Source organism: Haliotis rubra, unplaced genomic scaffold (assembly GCF_003918875.1).
Source record: "Haliotis rubra isolate DU_JTF1 unplaced genomic scaffold, ASM391887v1 Scf126, whole genome shotgun sequence".
Lineage (NCBI taxonomy): Eukaryota > Metazoa > Mollusca > Gastropoda > Lepetellida > Haliotidae > Haliotis > Haliotis rubra.
Window position 1 is genome coordinate 1403327 of NW_025765181.1, and position 16568 is coordinate 1419894.

A 16568-nucleotide genomic window follows, 5' to 3' on the forward strand; every position below is an offset into this window, starting at 1 on the left:
TGGTTTGAGGCCAATGAGACATCGTGTTGACAATACACCGATCAACAAAGTAAACATTGACCACGGGATGTGTAAGGAATTGTCTGTGATGAACACTGTTTGAGGCCAATGAGATATCATATATACACACACCGATCAACAAAGTGAACATTGACCACGGGATGTGTAAGGAATTATCTGTGGTTTGAGGCCAATGAGACATCGTGTTGACAATACACCGATCAACAAAGTAAACATTGACCACGGGATGTGCAAGGAATTGTCTGTGATGAACACTGTTTGAGGCCAATGAGATATCATATAGACACACACAGATCAACAAAGTAGACATTGACCACGGGATGTGTAAGGAATTATCTGTGGTTTGAGGCCAATGAGATATCATATAGACACACACCGATCAACAAAGTGAACATTGACCACGGGATGTGTAAGGAATTATCTGTGGTTTGAGGCCAATGAGACATCGTGTTGACAATACACCGATCAACAAAGTGAACATTGACCACGGGATGTGTAAGGAATTATCTGTGGTTTGAAGCCAATGAGATATCATATAGACACACACCGATCAACAAAGTGAACATTGACCACGGGATGTGTAAGGAATTATCTGTGGTTTGAGGCCAATGAGACATCGTGTTGACTTGACACGGGTCCACAGATTGAACATGATGGCTGCTGTGATTGCCGGACACGATTCAGATACAATGAAGTCAGGAATGTTCCCTTATTCTGATCTTCCGTATGACAACTCAATCCATCTAACCACTGGGTTTGAACTGGATGACATGACATCATGTTTGAAACACGATGTCGCACGAAACGTCAATGTGAAGTCGAGACCAAACAAATTAAAGAAATTGAAGAAAAGAAGAAATATGCGTCCCATGATGTTCCACAAAATGATGGATAGCTCTGACAGTAGTTGCAAGGATCATACACGATCCTATGAACGTTGCGGACAAACGAATCCAAAGTCACCAACGGCCCATAAATCATTAAAAGACGGTAACAGTATTAGTACGGATTTGAAAGAAGGACCTGAATGTCAAAATTGCCCTCATTACAGCAACCCCTCCGAGAAATCTGACACAGGATTTACAGATACTTATGAAGACAGGTCATGTGGAACCGACTGTGAATCATTCGTCACCGAGATTTCCTCCCTTGAGGCGGGAACGGCGATGCATGCAAGTTCATCTCCTTGCCCAAGACGGTTTATTCATATGAATTTGGATTCGAACTGGGAAACGGATTCCTGCATAACGGATTACTCGTCATTTGAGGTGCAACAATACGAAGATGTGCCATCAGTTAAGCTCAGTGCTTATGACAGATTCTGTGTGGATGATGACGTCACGGTGACGTCATTGTGCTCGATGGAAAGGGAGACTACCATGGAAAGTGTTTCAGATGATAATGAACATGAAACTGATACTGGTTCATTTGGATCAACAATTTCTGGTTTTAGCCACATGGATACAAACATTCAAGGTCAGGGTTATATAACAAGCAAATATCATTTCATCTCAAATATGTCATGCAAACAGATCAGGGAGGAACTCAGTACTTCTTCTGAAGGTACATTCATCACTGAAGCGAAATATAAATCATCGTTAACCGAACGGCAGGCAAACAGAAAGCTTAGATTCACCAACTCATCTTTAGAAAGTGTCAACTTTGAATTGAAAGAGTATAAAGTCTCTGCTCAACCAAATGATGGGGTCACTTCGAAAAACGTTTCTGTCGAATATGACGAAAGCTGTTCCAAAGAGAATTGTTCAAGATATGACAACCAATACCCTTTGTTAGAGTCCTTGTACTGTCAACAGATTTCAAGGGATATACACAGGAGGACATCTGCCTCATTGGCTAGTGTTGAAGTTGGTTCCAAACACGATACCGAAGTCAGACAGGACGCAAGATCAGGTATCAACCATGACTGGGTCTCAGTTCCTAAGAAAGAGTATTCGCATACCAACTGCCATGGTTCCAATGCCACGTCCGTGAATGGTGAGGAGTTAACATCCGACATGCAAAATGTGATCAATGAACGTATTTCTGTGGCCAAACAACACCAAAGAATAATTCACGAAACCGGTGGACTTCCTGAAAGTCAGCGACAAAGATCTCATTTCTTTGTAGATGTAAAACCACCTTGCTTTCAAGGTGACTCATCACATCGTTCCGCGTCTTTGCCAAACGTTTACTTTGGTCTAGGAAGAACAACAAAGTGTCCTTGGCATTACAACTACCACGTGCAGGAACTCTGTCTCAATACTTCCGGTGGTAACACTTCCGGTCTCAGTAACTCCGGTTTGTGTCATTTTGATAAGACGGTTGAAGTAAAGCACATTAAACACAAACATAAACATTCAGCCAAACCAAAAATCCACGCCTATAGGTATAAATGTAAAATGAACACACCACTTCCTGGTCTTGCTGATACAAACAACGTGAATGATTCTCTTTCCACGCGTCGGTGCGACCCTACTGGAACTCACAGACAAGATGGCCGCGAACGTTGTCATGACGATGAGAATCATGCCGCGCTCAACCATTCCAGAAACAACAGACATACAAGGATTCAGATCAGCCATTTTGTCTCCCCACAGAGTCAGCACAGACAAGTATCCGAGGTTGTGGAGCCCGTGACCATGAATATGAGACTTCACATTCCCAACCCCTACAACAAGCTGAACCACAGGTTTCACAGTACCCTCCATTGCCCATGCTTCATCTTCTTCTGCTTCCTGTGCTGCTACCCAGCCGTGTTCCTCATGCAGAGGTCAGACATACAGTTCATTTCCGATCAGCAAGATCTCGCGAGACAGAACGCGAAGAGGTCCACTGTTTTGTACATTATTGGCGGTGTGACTTCCGTGATATTTCTGTCAACGGTTCTGTTTGTGATGTATTTCTTCCTTGGAGACAAGCTGATCAAAACCTCGGACTCATAATGTGACTGAAACCAAACTCATTAACTCACTTATTCATCGACACGTTCTCCCACTTTCTCTCGTAGTGGTTCGACTGAACTACTGTTGGATGGATGGATGGATGGATGGATGGATGGGTTGGATGGATGGGTTGGATGAAGCCAGGAGCCCCTTCCAGAAAGCGATCTTAGCGCTGAGATGGTCATAACTCCCACTCTTTCACGGTGTAGGTACTCTTAGTGCTAACATCGCTGTGTGCGACTGGACCTGGAGCTATCGTTATATAAACATGTTTGTGTTGTAACATAGAAATGTATCCGTCTCAAATTTGCATAAAATGATCAAAATATCATTGTCAACATTTCCTTTCTTTTATTTGCCTATCGTTGATATAAACAGGTGGTCTAGCTCTTGAATTTGCTCTGCTAAATCCGAGTACCAGATTCGTCAAGGGCGTATCAAATAATGAAGAGTTGTGACCCTTTGGCGTACGAGAAACCTGTGGGTTCTAATTCTTGGTTGTCCCGGAGTTTGATCCTTGGATTGGCAGCACCATATCTGTTCTCACGTACTCGCCAAAGTTGCACACATCTAAGACCGTATCACATCCTCACTGAGCTGTCTTGTCAAGATATAACGAATTCAAATTGTTCAAATCGGCGTGAAAACAAACTCACTAACTCATACACCGACGGTTCTTCCACATGAAGTGATTCAACTGAAATACTGTTCAAAGCGGGGTAAACACAAATCACGTATTCAGTCAAGTATTCACTCCCGTTTTTATTAAGCATATTATATTATATTACCTTGAAGATATTACGTTGTAAAATTCATCTTCTTAGGTTCGTACAAACCGGTGTTAATGATATTATGAAGAATGCGCATTGCGGAAACCCTTATTGGTGACGGCGAGCGTGAGTACGGCTTTCAATGACAAATATTCCAGCAATAGCACACCAACAACAATGTTCCAGGTGGAAGTCGATTCCATGTTTCCGGCATGTTTATCCACTTGGCTTCCCCTACTCGTCCTCGTTTGTGAGACATCAGTAATATACATAAGTGTAGACAGCATTGCTTATATTAGCACCTCCTCAATCCGAACAACCTGTGTTCCTTTTCAAGGTTAGTCATATTTGTTTGGTGGCGTTGATTGTTTCGTAACAAATGGATGTGGTGTTACGACTCAGTGCTCTCCCATTTAAGGCTGTTATGTTCAACAAAAACAACAACATGCTCCGGCACTTTACATGTCTGCTCATTCAGGCTGCTCATGCGCAGATACATTTCCGTTCTCTTTAATAGCCGGAGAATATAATATAAACCGGACCATACCGGACAATAAGCACAAACACTACAACTAGTACATGTATATTGTAAATAAGACACACCGCTTTTGACATGTATTAATAGTTAATAGTCAGACCCGTGAAGGTTCGGGTTAGAACTGATCTTCAGCAACTCATACTTATCTAAAGAGGTGACTGGCGGAATCAGCTGGTCAAGCTCAGATACTTCGTTGATGCATTCATCCAAATTGCGCGGATATGATGCTCAGTATGTCAATCACTGGATTGTGCTGTCCAGATCGATTATTTGGTATTTACTGGAAATATTATTGAGTGCGGCAAACGAAAAATCATATTTTGTAACTGACACAGTTTGTTTTTCTGGTATTTTTGTTCTATAAACATGGATTGTAGCGTCTGACAAAGATGCTATATATGTTTTCATGAATGATCGCGTGAGACGAGTGTTGTCAGATCACCTGTGGATATAGATATGTTGTTGGACATGGAACGATGAATATCTGCACAAGGGATAATTCCTGATATAACCATGTATTTTTGTATTCTGTTCATGATTAAGTTCATTATGAATTCTGCCATGATGATAGAGACAACAATAGAGATGATGAAGAGATAATGCGATGAAATGTACTATTTTCACGTCGCTGATTCTGGTTCACGCATGAGTGGATACTTGAAATATATATATATATATATATATATATATATATATATATATATATATATGTATGTTTCAGATCACACATGTTAGAACATATTACTCAGCAGCAAAAAAAACCGTCAGTACAAATTCAAAATTAGATAGGCACTGTAATCAAATCATTACAGAAATGGACATAATAAGCAGATCAAAAACATTTTTTGTGTACAATATCTTGACACATCAATGAATAACTCAGCACAATTCCAAGACATTACGTGAATATTTTAAGTCCATTCAGACTCTTGACTTCAGAATCTAGTGTGACTATTGTCCGTTTGACTGAAAATCGGACCGATGAATTGCAATCTAACTCGAAAACTACTAAACATATAATACTCAATGAAACACTGATCATGATCAAAACATCAGACCAACTCTGTGATTTTTTTGCAGAATTTATGTCCTAAAAATAAAAAAGTTGTTTAACAAACTATCATTAAAATTTTGACAAAGTTCACTATTTGTTACGAGGGAGGAACAGCGAAGTGCACAAGTGCTGACAAAGTTATTGAATCATTTACCTGTGCTGTGCTGTCTCCATCCTTTCTCGCACACCTGGCTGTTCCTCTCTTTGCACCCCTCTCTCGTAACAAATAGTCGCATGGCACCGTTCTGCTGTAGGAAGTGCCGTATAGCTCTGGCAGTATGGGCCCGGGCGTTATCATGCTGGAAAATGTTATTCCGGTGACATGCGAAATGTGGTATGACGTGGGGTCTGTGAGCTTGGTCGATGTAGAGCACCGCTGTGATGCCGCCTCCTCTCCCTGGACCAAGGTTCTGGAACACCACAGAACCCACTCTCTGGTTCAGGCCTATTCCATCCGATACCATGATGCTTGCACCTCCCCATGAATCTCTTTCTATAACACATTGGTCTGAGTAGCGCTGGCCACGTCGTCGCCATATTCTTGTTCTGCCATCTGCAGTTGATACGCAGTGCCGACTCTCATCTGTGAACAGAACAGTTCTCCATTGCCTGTATCGCCAAAAGTCGCCGATGACGAGGGGTGAGGATAGGTCCACGGTAAGGTCTACGGCAATGGAGGTTCCCGCTGTTAAGACGTCGGCGTACTGTATCAGTACTGATTGGTCTTCCGTGTGTTCCCACTGTCTGGCGTGCTGTTTCGGATGCCGGTCTTGTCGTCTTGTGGTCACCCTTGGTCTGCCAGTGCGGGGCGATCATTTGTGGTGTTGGTGGCCCGGAAACGTTGCTGCAGTCTGTAGATGGTCCGAACGTTGATGTGGAAGTGATTGGCAACGGCTTGTGCAGTGTGGCCAGCTTCAAGTCTTCCTAGCGCCTGGTTCCTCTGAGCTGTCGCGAGAAGGGGCATCCTGCTGACGTTGTAATGTGAATGTTTCAACCAGCTTTAGGGGTGCATTTTATAGGGCTAGTCCTTGTGAACAGCACGTGCAGCATGAGTTGCATGAAAAACATGGAGAACACCGTACCATCTCCGAGATCAGGTTGCGTTTTTGATACCATTTCCTGTGTTCCATTCTGAGTTTGGGGAGGAATGTCTTTGTTCACGTAAAGTTGGAGATGTTGTCAAAAATATACAATCAAAACATTAAATGAGTTTACAGTTATCGCTTTCTGCGAAGGAAAATTCCAAACTGACGTTTCTTTTGCTGCTTAGTATATTATGGACATGTATTCCAAAGCAAAAGGTGTATACTTTCTTTTGTATGTCAGTATATACAGCCGTCATACAGCCGTCATTAGTCCGGATGCGTGCATACACGTGAATACCGTTAACGTAACGTCACCTCATCCAGCATATGTGCATATGCAAATCTCATTAATCTTCATAACATGCACTATTACCTACGCATGCGGTCCGATACTTCGTTATAGCTATCAGTTACTTATAAACGTATTGCGTTCCAGAGGTAAAGTGTCAGGTGCACGTACATATGTATATTCTTCAGAACATTCGCACACGCTCTGACATATGCATATTATGTGTATTATATTATGTGAACAAGTACAATGGTCATTGTTGTCTCGCCAGTAGCACTATGGCCACGAATATATGCCGTCTGTCGTTCTGGACATGCGCAGTGCACAGTTGCACCATGTGGATTCTGAACATGTTGTACACTTGTGATGTATAAACCTGGCGGGGTTTACTGACTTAATGAGGCTTCTCTGTATTCTCCCACACATCGAGATATGGAGATTATCACGCGAGAGTGTTTTTGGATGGTTAATATCCCGTATGAATTTTTGTGTATTGTTTAACGCCACGCTTAGTTACATTATAGTTATATTACGGAGGTCTGTAAATAATCGAGTCTGGACCAGACAATCCAGTGACTGACAACATGAGCATCGGTCTATGCAACTCAGAGACGATGGCATGCGTCAACCATGCCAGAGAGCCTGACCACCCGTCGCCTCTTATAACAAGCATTGGGTGCTGAAGACCAATTCGAATCCGGGTCTTCGTTGGTATATATATCTTAAGAGGATTACATAGTTTTTGTTCCTTATGCAACATATTGTTTGTAACTTCATCACCCGTTTGTAATGAAAGCTAGCCATGTTTACCCGCATGCTTATTTCATTTTTATTTCTATTTTCAAAATGTTTTTGTATGCAAGTATAATATCAACACATTAATAACTGTGTAATACCATACATAACACCAGCGAACATTATACACAGAAGAACACTTAACGCACAAGAAATGCTCACTGTATGTCCACACATTGTCCCAATTCCGATATTCAAGATCGTGTCTTCTTTGCACTTACGGAAAGAGGCGAAGCTGGCCGATTGACTAAAACGGTAGTCGACTTGGAACGTTCAGTGCCTACTTTCTGAAGTGATCGGAGCGAGAGATCGTGTCGGTGTTTGCGGAAAGTACAGACAGACCCCTACTAAAGCACACGTAAAATATACAAGTGTGCTGAGTGTGGACGTGACACTCTCCATCCAACCTTAAAGTATCTGGAAGGAACTAAAAGTCTTGTTAGATGTATTTTTGCCTCACTACTTACAATGATTTCTTTGTGAGGGTGAGTTCGTGAGTTTAGTTGTACGCCGCTTTTAGCAATATTCCAGCAATACCACGACACCAGACACTTTGTACCCATGTGGGGAATCGAACCCGGGTTTTCGGCTTGTAGAGCGAGCGCTTTAACCACTAGGCTACCCCACCGCCCGACTTCATAGTTTATCTCATGGATATATATACTCTCCCAAAAAGAAAACTGAATGTTTATTTTGAAACATCTTGTAGGCTTATGAGTCAATGAAGTATAGCGAAATTGCACACTGGGAATGCAGACTTATCCGTCTTTGGCACCAACTCGAAGAAAGTCAGTTTGAGTGTCACATGGAGACGTGTAGTGGCGCTGAAGTCAATACCTCGTGTGACCACCATGGGCATCCAGAACTGCATTTCGTCACAGTACCGTTAAGCTGTCAGGTTGCCCTGGATCATCACCAAATCACTTCTCCTACGGCAGGTGATCGCTCCCCACATCATAACACTTCCCCGGCCGAATCTGTCCACCTGGGGAACGCAAGCGTCGGCGAAACGTTCACGTCGACGTCTGGACACCCGCATTCTTCCACGTTCCAATAGAAATCGTGATTCATCACCGAACCAGATTCTACGTCAATTCGGTAGGTTCCAGGCCTGAACTTTGGTGCACCATTGAACTCGATGTCGACGATGTTGTTGTCGAAGCACAGGGCCAAAATAAGGTCTTCTGGCACGTAAACCAGCCTCTCTTAACCTGTTCCTGACGGTCTGTGCAGAATGCCTCCTCCATCCGGGTATTTGTCGAGCGGTACTGGTCGCCGTAGCTGTTCGATGACACAGGTGATGTACCCGGATGTAGCGATCCTGCGCCGCAGTGGTCGCTCGAGGTCGCCCACTACGAGAGGCATCTGCTACCGCATTCTGCCGGCGATATCTCTCCCAGAGCCGTGAAATGGTGCTTTGGTGAACATTCATGCGTCGGGCAAATGCACGTTGAGACTGGCCAACTTCAAGCAAACCAATGGCGATATGACGGTTGGCTTCACTTAGGCGTGGCATTTTGCGTTCGTCAACAATATTCCAAATACAGTGAATAATCGACAGACAGCGATCAACCTTTTATACCAATCATTGAGGCTATCTGATCCCCAACTTTCACGTGCATTGCATGTGAATTGTGTATTCTGTGACACTACACGTCGAAATTGAAAATCATGCTGTTCAATACGGGTATTTTACGGATGGTGCGTTTTGTTGTGATGTTTCAAAACATAAACACCATAGGACTCATAAACAGAGCAAAACCTTTTGTAAAATGAATCACGTTTTAGCTCATTGCTACATGAAATTGCTATTTTCACGATGCGTTTCTTTTTTGGGAGAGTATATTATATATATTCATATATTTTTCAGAAAATACATTGCGTACAGTGTGATGATCCATGGATCTTATCTTGTGATATTTACTGTAGTTTTATGTTTCCATCAACGTTTTAATTAATCGTGGCTGCGTTTCTATGATTCCATGACATGAATACGTTTGTGGTAAATAACAAATGAATGTATCAACGTTCGTTATTGTCCCAGTGAATGTTATGTATGCATCAGTATAGCCAACACGGCGTTTCTGCCAATCTGGTTATCTAGGCATAATGCGTTTACGCTTCTGTAGAGAAGAGCACCCCACCCAGGCAAACAGGCTGCACTTCATCCACGAACTCGGGATTTTATCTGACAGAACTAAACCATTTACTAGCATATCCTGGCATGGACAAGGGAGCTAACTATGCAAAACGTATGAGTGACCTCAGTCCATCCATTAATATATTTTTTTTATTAATTCCGTTGGATGTTGGGTTTTTCACACAAAAAGCAAAATTTCAACATAACACTTCAAAACATAAAGAAAAATGAAGTCCCTTTAAGATATATCCAAACCCATTAATCTGATGTGAGACCCCGCTAGCTTCTGACCCTTTGAGGGGCGGTGGGTAGCCTAGTGGTTACAGCGTTCGCTCGTCATGCCGAAGACATGGGTATATAGTGTGAAGCCCATTTATGGTGTCCCCCGCCGTGATGTTGCTGGAATATTGCTTAAAGCGGAGTAAAACTAAACTCACTCACTCACTCTGACCCTTTGAATACGAAAGCTTCCAGTCGTTATCGAGGACAGTGTACTCAACGCGGTGTCCGAATTAACGGGCTTGTGTTGTATTCATCGACAGAAAGCTTTACGTTTACAATCAGTTTTAACGGTGTTATTCGCCTTGAAGACTTACTTACCACCAGAATCCAGTATGGACACTATGGCCCCGTTTCACGAAGCTTTGGTAGAGTTGAGCTCAGACTAGTGTGAGTAAAGTCTTGCAGACAGAATATCAAGCCTACTTATAAGGTTTGCCATAGTGGCAGTGCTGAGAGGAGGCACGAATCTATATACACATTGTGATGGGTTTGGCATTCAACAAAACACTTTTAGTAGAATTAAATACACTGATAATCCCCTACCATTCTCTCACTACAGTGCTACTTGTCATTGGCCAATATATAAACATACTTCGTGTTCTACCATTCTATTACACACCCAGGATTAGTTGATGACATGATAACGCTAATCCAGAGATTTAAAAGAGTTTATTCCAGTCGATCATTATTTACCTACGCCACCTATCCTTGAACAGGGGGTGTTAATTGTGTGACGATCATGAAGTTGACCTTCTCATGGCTCTGACACTGCGCACGTAACGGGCAGCCACCCCTGCCAGTTGACGCAAGAGGCAGCATTCGTCACCACTCGCCGCTTTCCGTAAACTCCAAGAAGATATTGTCCGGAATAACACATGTGGGTCACGAGAGCGGTATATACACGCGTCATAACCGGGATCAATGTCCGACTGTTTATTTTCATTTCTTTATTCTGTTCATTTGGTTACCTGTTCATCCACTTTGTGACAGGTAGGTAGTCTTTTTGTCTTTTTTAGTACTTAATTCTTAGTAGTGATGCAATTTATTATATTTCTTATGACAGCCTCATTAAAGGATATTCCCTGCCAGAGACGTGTGTCACGTGTTAATCCCGACTAGATCTTCAGCACCGCTGCTGGTGGTAAGAAGCGACTTGTTTGTCATCGTTTTCCATATTGCGCCGATTAGATAATGAAGTGAACAGCAAAATAAAAGAAACGCAAGTCTGGCTTTTGTCAATTTTTTTAATAGAAGACAACCCAAATTATGTCTAATCATTTATTCTATAGAAAACACTGTCAATGTAACAGCTAAAAGTTGCTGTTGACATTGAATTGCAATAAGTTCAAATTGATCACAGTCCGTCAAATGGAGATACCCCTGAACGCGAAAAGTGACAATCTCTTTAGTAGCGCATATAGCCACCTTGAGCTTGCACACAGGCCGTGCAACGTGGCCTCATTGAGTTCACTAGAGTCTGAAAGAATGCCTGAGGCAACTGGTTCCGCTCAAACACCAATCTCTATTCCAACTGTGCAAGTGTGAGTGGCTGTCTACCTGCAGCAATCCTCCGTCCAATTTCGTCCCAGAATGCTCAATGGGAGCCATATCCGGGGAAAGAGACGTTAATGTTGTTCTGAGCCAGATAATCCATCGACACCCTTGCTGTGTGAGGGCTGCAAACGTCGCTGGCGTTGTTGACGTGCCAAAATTGGCCCCACATATGGCCTTCGGCAGTGGATTCCAGCAGCCCGAAGACGACTCCTAATCGTATCGCTTGGCACTGCTCCCCTTGACCCAAGAACAAAGGCTGCTGTTACTGTTGCTGCTTGAGTTCGGTTCCTTAGATGAGTGACCCGGATGAACCGATCTTGCGCATGAGTTGTCACTCGTTGCCGTCCGGTACGGGGACGATCAGCAGCAACCCGCTTTGCTGATGACGTTGAGCAAGTCGTGTAATGGTGGTAAGATGACAGCCCAATTGTCTAGCTACAGCGGTTGCAGTGCTACCTCCGTGTAACTTTCCAATGGCCATTCCCCCTCTGCTCAGTCGTTAGTCTAGGCATCGTTTGTGTGGCGTGTACACCTCCTACCGTCAATAGTGAACTGTTTTATGACACAAACCTTTATAAAGGATACCTCAGAGTCAAATGCATGCTTTTCATCCATAACCATCGATGCACGTGCTAAAATTATGGTTTTGCTGCACTGTTGGTCTGTTTGAGCGAATGTTTCGTATCGACGTCAAATTGCATGACATCATCTCACCTGGGATCATTACGTCACTTTACCATGAACGTTCCATAAACATGAACGCTTACCTTCATGAGATTTCATTTTTGAAACTTGCGTTTCTTTTGCTGTTCAGTAAAGTCGATTGTCTACAACACAACTGTTTGAAAGCTTAAAATATTTTAACCTTGATCTACAAGATTATATCCACGAATAGCCACAGCTAGGATTATTTTAGACTGGACCGAGATTCGAACCATCAAATAGTGTAGCCAGGCAAGGGACGTAACTCGTGCGATTGCAGCAGCGTTGGTCGCAAAGTGACGCGTTTTTAAGTTGTGTATTAAAACTCACGAAATAGCAATTTACGACTCAAGGAAAAAGAACAGCCATAATGTTGTACTTGAAGTGGCACATGGATCAGTCACACCAAACAATCAACTGACAATATTGAAATGGAAATCACTTACCATAGCTTATCTGGCAATTATTTTCCCTGAAGCATATCTAGCATATCGAGTTGTCGATCAATTAGTGAGTATGGTTTTACGCCATGTGTAGCATAATTTCAGCAAGTTCACGCTTAAGAATACAAGAAAAGGGTCAGACACACTGGATCCACGTTGAGAATCGAACTGGGACTTCAGCTTCAGGAGGGAACGCATTAACCACTATGCTACCCGTCCTCACCTAATCGATCCATAGTGGGAGATTGAACAGACTGATTGGTTTTAAGTCGATTTAGCGATATTCCAGGTATATGAAGCGGAAAACACCCGGAATGGGTTTCAGGTATACCTATGTAGATATTCGAACCCGAGCTATAGCGTGACGAGCAAACGCTGTAACCACTGGCCTACCCGAAACCCTTATCGACTGAGAAGCCTAGTGGTTAATGCGTTTGCTAGTCACGCCGAAGACCCGGGTTCGATTCCCCACATGGGTACAATGTTTGAAGTCCATTTCTGGTCTCCCCCACCGTGATATTGCTGGAATATTGCTAAAAGCGGCGTAAAACCATACGCGCACGACGATTTTAAAACATATGTATGAAGCCAAAACATATATGCCGTTAGAGGACAATGCTGAATCTCAACGTACAATGCCACAAACGCCCATATACACGTGTCCCAGAGGCTGGTTGTGTATATTCATGTCTCACATTGCGATGACGATAAATCTGCCACTGCGTGGTTGGCGCCCAAATCTCCATAGGCCATTCAAACTGGGCCTTTCGGAGATGTACACACGGAGACAATTTTGACCCAGTTTCTTTGTTTTTCCCAAACTTATAATTTCTCGTCATATGACATACACATACATGCATAGACAATCAAACAGATTGACCTGATCTTCATTAAATTCCACTGATATTTGAAATGTTACTTTGAAAAGGGATCAGTTTAACTGTATGAAATAAAATTATTTTAACAATGCTGCGTATTTTCATGTTTACGAAAATAAACAGTAAAATATTAACCATATGTTCAACGACTACTGCCGCCTTTCCTTTTAAATGCACACCGAACACAGACGTGCTATTTATTATTTTATGTGGAAATGGCGTAAAAACATGATTCAGTACGATATCGCCGGTGACACCTTGGTTATGAAATACAGAATACATACATTACGCCCATGAAATCACATTCCCTTCCTAATTATTAAAAAACCACCAAAACATGAAATTTGCAAAACATAAGCCGTTTGTCCTGTATGGATTAAATACCGTTATTCCCCACCTTCACCCCTGTGTGATGTGCGAGTAATCCACGTGGTGTGTCAGTAACACACAGTTCCATCTCCTTAATGGCTCTCTGGTGCTGGAGGCTGTCCCGTCTGTCTCACGGATGACTTAGTTGACAGGGGAATATGATTATATCTCTCCTCACCACGTCAAACCTGCTTTATACGGACAGTCTCAAACACTGATCGCACAGTACTTTTCCAAAGGTAAGATTTATCTTTTCTACAATTGGTTATGAAATATATTTGCTGTATGTCAATCCAAATTTTCGTTTTACCATCATAAATTGAGACTGAAAGCGAAATGCCTTGAATTCAGTCATGCGTGTAGACAATGTAAATTCTAATATAACATGTACGTTTTTCTTAGTTCTATCATATATATGTTTCACCCCTGACATATACGCATTAAATGACATAACCACATTTGATAGATAAACCAATTCCTGTAGAATGTTGAGTAACATATGTTTCAGCTGGTATAAAGAACATACGTGTCCTTTGACGTTCATGTTCGATATTTCCCATGGCGGTTTTCGTTAGTTGTTCCAGATTCTGAAATTACAAAATGTCGTGAGAATGATTTTCCTCACCTTTCAAGGGTCACACAGATTATCTTGAAAAAAGCACCACCCCTTGCTATTACATGTTTCTGCGTTTAGAATGTAATGTGTGACTTGACATCGTCAGATAGACAGACTTTGAGAAACATGAACTCCTACTCAGTCATCCAGTCAATGAGTCAGACTTGTCTGTTTCTTTCCGTCAACATCGGGGCGGTTGGTGTAATAAATCAGAGTATAGGTAGAATGGCATGTCGAGATATGTGTTATCTCAAGATGTCGAGAATGTGCGGAATTACGTCGAAGTGCCAGAAACCTGTGGCCAGATTTGCCCTGACCATGGTCTCTGGTTGGCTGCACCGCCTCGGTTCAATTAAAGTAGCAAACGTTTGCATCATATCTGTCTATCACTCCTGACTCCTTGATATAACTGATATTCTGTTCAAAGCCATGTAATTGATATACATCCCAAAGCGATAAAACTGATATTCTGTTCAAAGCGATATAATTGATATACATCCCAAAGTGATAAAACTGATATTCTGTTCAAAGCGATATAATTGTTATACATCCCAAAGCGATAAAACTGATATTCTGCTCAAAGTGATATAACTGATATACCTCCCAAAGCGGTAAAACTGATATTCTGTTCAAAGCAATTTAACTGATATTCTGCTCAAAGTGATATAACTGATATACCTCCCAAAGCGGTAAAACTGATATTCTGTTCAAAGCAATTTAACTGATATTCTGGTCAAAGTGATATAATTGATATACTTCCCAAAGCGATAAAACTGATATACTGTTCAAAGCCATATAACTGATATACGGTTTACAGCGATATAACAGATGTATTGTTTAAAGGATATAACTGGTATACTTTCAAAGCTATGACTGATATTCTGTTCAAAGCCATATAACTGATATACGGTTTACAGCGATATAACAGATGTATTGTTTAAAGGATATAACTGGTATACTTTCAAAGCTATGACTGATATTCTGTTCAAAGCCATATAACTGATATACGGTTTACAGCGATATAACAGATGTATTGTTTAAAGGATATAACTGGTATACTTTCAAAGCTATGACTGATATTCTGTTCAAAGCCATATAACTGATATACGGTTTACAGCGATATAACAGATGTATTGTTTAAAGGATATAACTGGTATACTTTCAAAGCTATGACTGATATTCTGTTCAGAGCCATATAACTGATATACGGTTTACAGCGATATAACAGATGTATTGTTTAAAGGATATAACTGGTATACTTTCAAAGCTATGACTGATATTCTGTTCAGAGCCATATAACTGATATACGGTTTACAGCGATATAACAGATGTATTGTTTAAAGGATATAACTGGTATACTTTCAAAGCTATGACTGATATTCTGTTCAAAGCCATATAACTGATATACGGATTACAGCGATATAACAGATGTATTGTTTAAAGGATATAACTGGTATCCTTCCAAAGCTATGTCTGATATTCTGTTCAAAGCCATATAACTGATATACGGATTACAGCGATATAACAGATGTATTGTTTAAAGGATATAACTGGTATACTTTCAAAGCTATGACTGATATTCTGTTCAAAGCCATGTGAAAGCAAACTCACTGTTTAGACTGCGGCATTATACGTGTTGACAAATGTGTTGAACCATTATTCACCGATCTAGCCCAATGTTCATATCGATTCCGAACAACCACCAAATACATCTGTCCTTTCGTTTCAGAAATTCTAAACCATGGACAACTCCAGCTTGGACAAACACGATCTCCCAGAAACTTCGGAGATCCTAGCACCCTTTGGAAGCATTGCATTCGAAGGATCTTTGCGGAGTCACAAGAACACTCTCACAGTCGATGACGGGAGCGTGAGATCAACACGCCCAGTGTTACGAGGGAGAAGTGATGATACCCATAGAACCTCCAGCCGACTAGGTGTAGGTGGGGTGTTTCAGGACAACGAAACAGGGTACAGAAGGAAGGAATCGGTTGTGTATGCACAGAGAGGCAAGGCTGAAGTGACATTAATCAACATTCAGCTGGACAAAACAAATGGTCAGGGTATCGGGAAAGCAAAGAGAGAGAAGG

General features: G+C 41.8%; 1 protein-coding gene across 1 annotated transcript; it reads left to right on the forward strand.

Moving 5' to 3' along the window:
- The first annotated feature begins 2065 nt into the window (after positions 1-2065).
- Positions 2066-3294, forward strand: LOC124266506. Its single transcript, XM_046701301.1, has one exon. It carries the CDS (start codon positions 2421-2423, stop codon positions 2961-2963), a length of 543 nt encoding a protein of 180 aa, XP_046557257.1. The 5' UTR covers positions 2066-2420; the 3' UTR covers positions 2964-3294.
- Positions 3295-16568: the final 13274 nt, after the last annotated feature.

Bases quoted from the DNA above. Each gene is read 5' to 3' on its own strand.
- LOC124266506 (XM_046701301.1), top strand. From the start codon at position 2,421: ATGAACACACCACTTCCTGGTCTTGCTGATACAAACAACGTGAATGAT.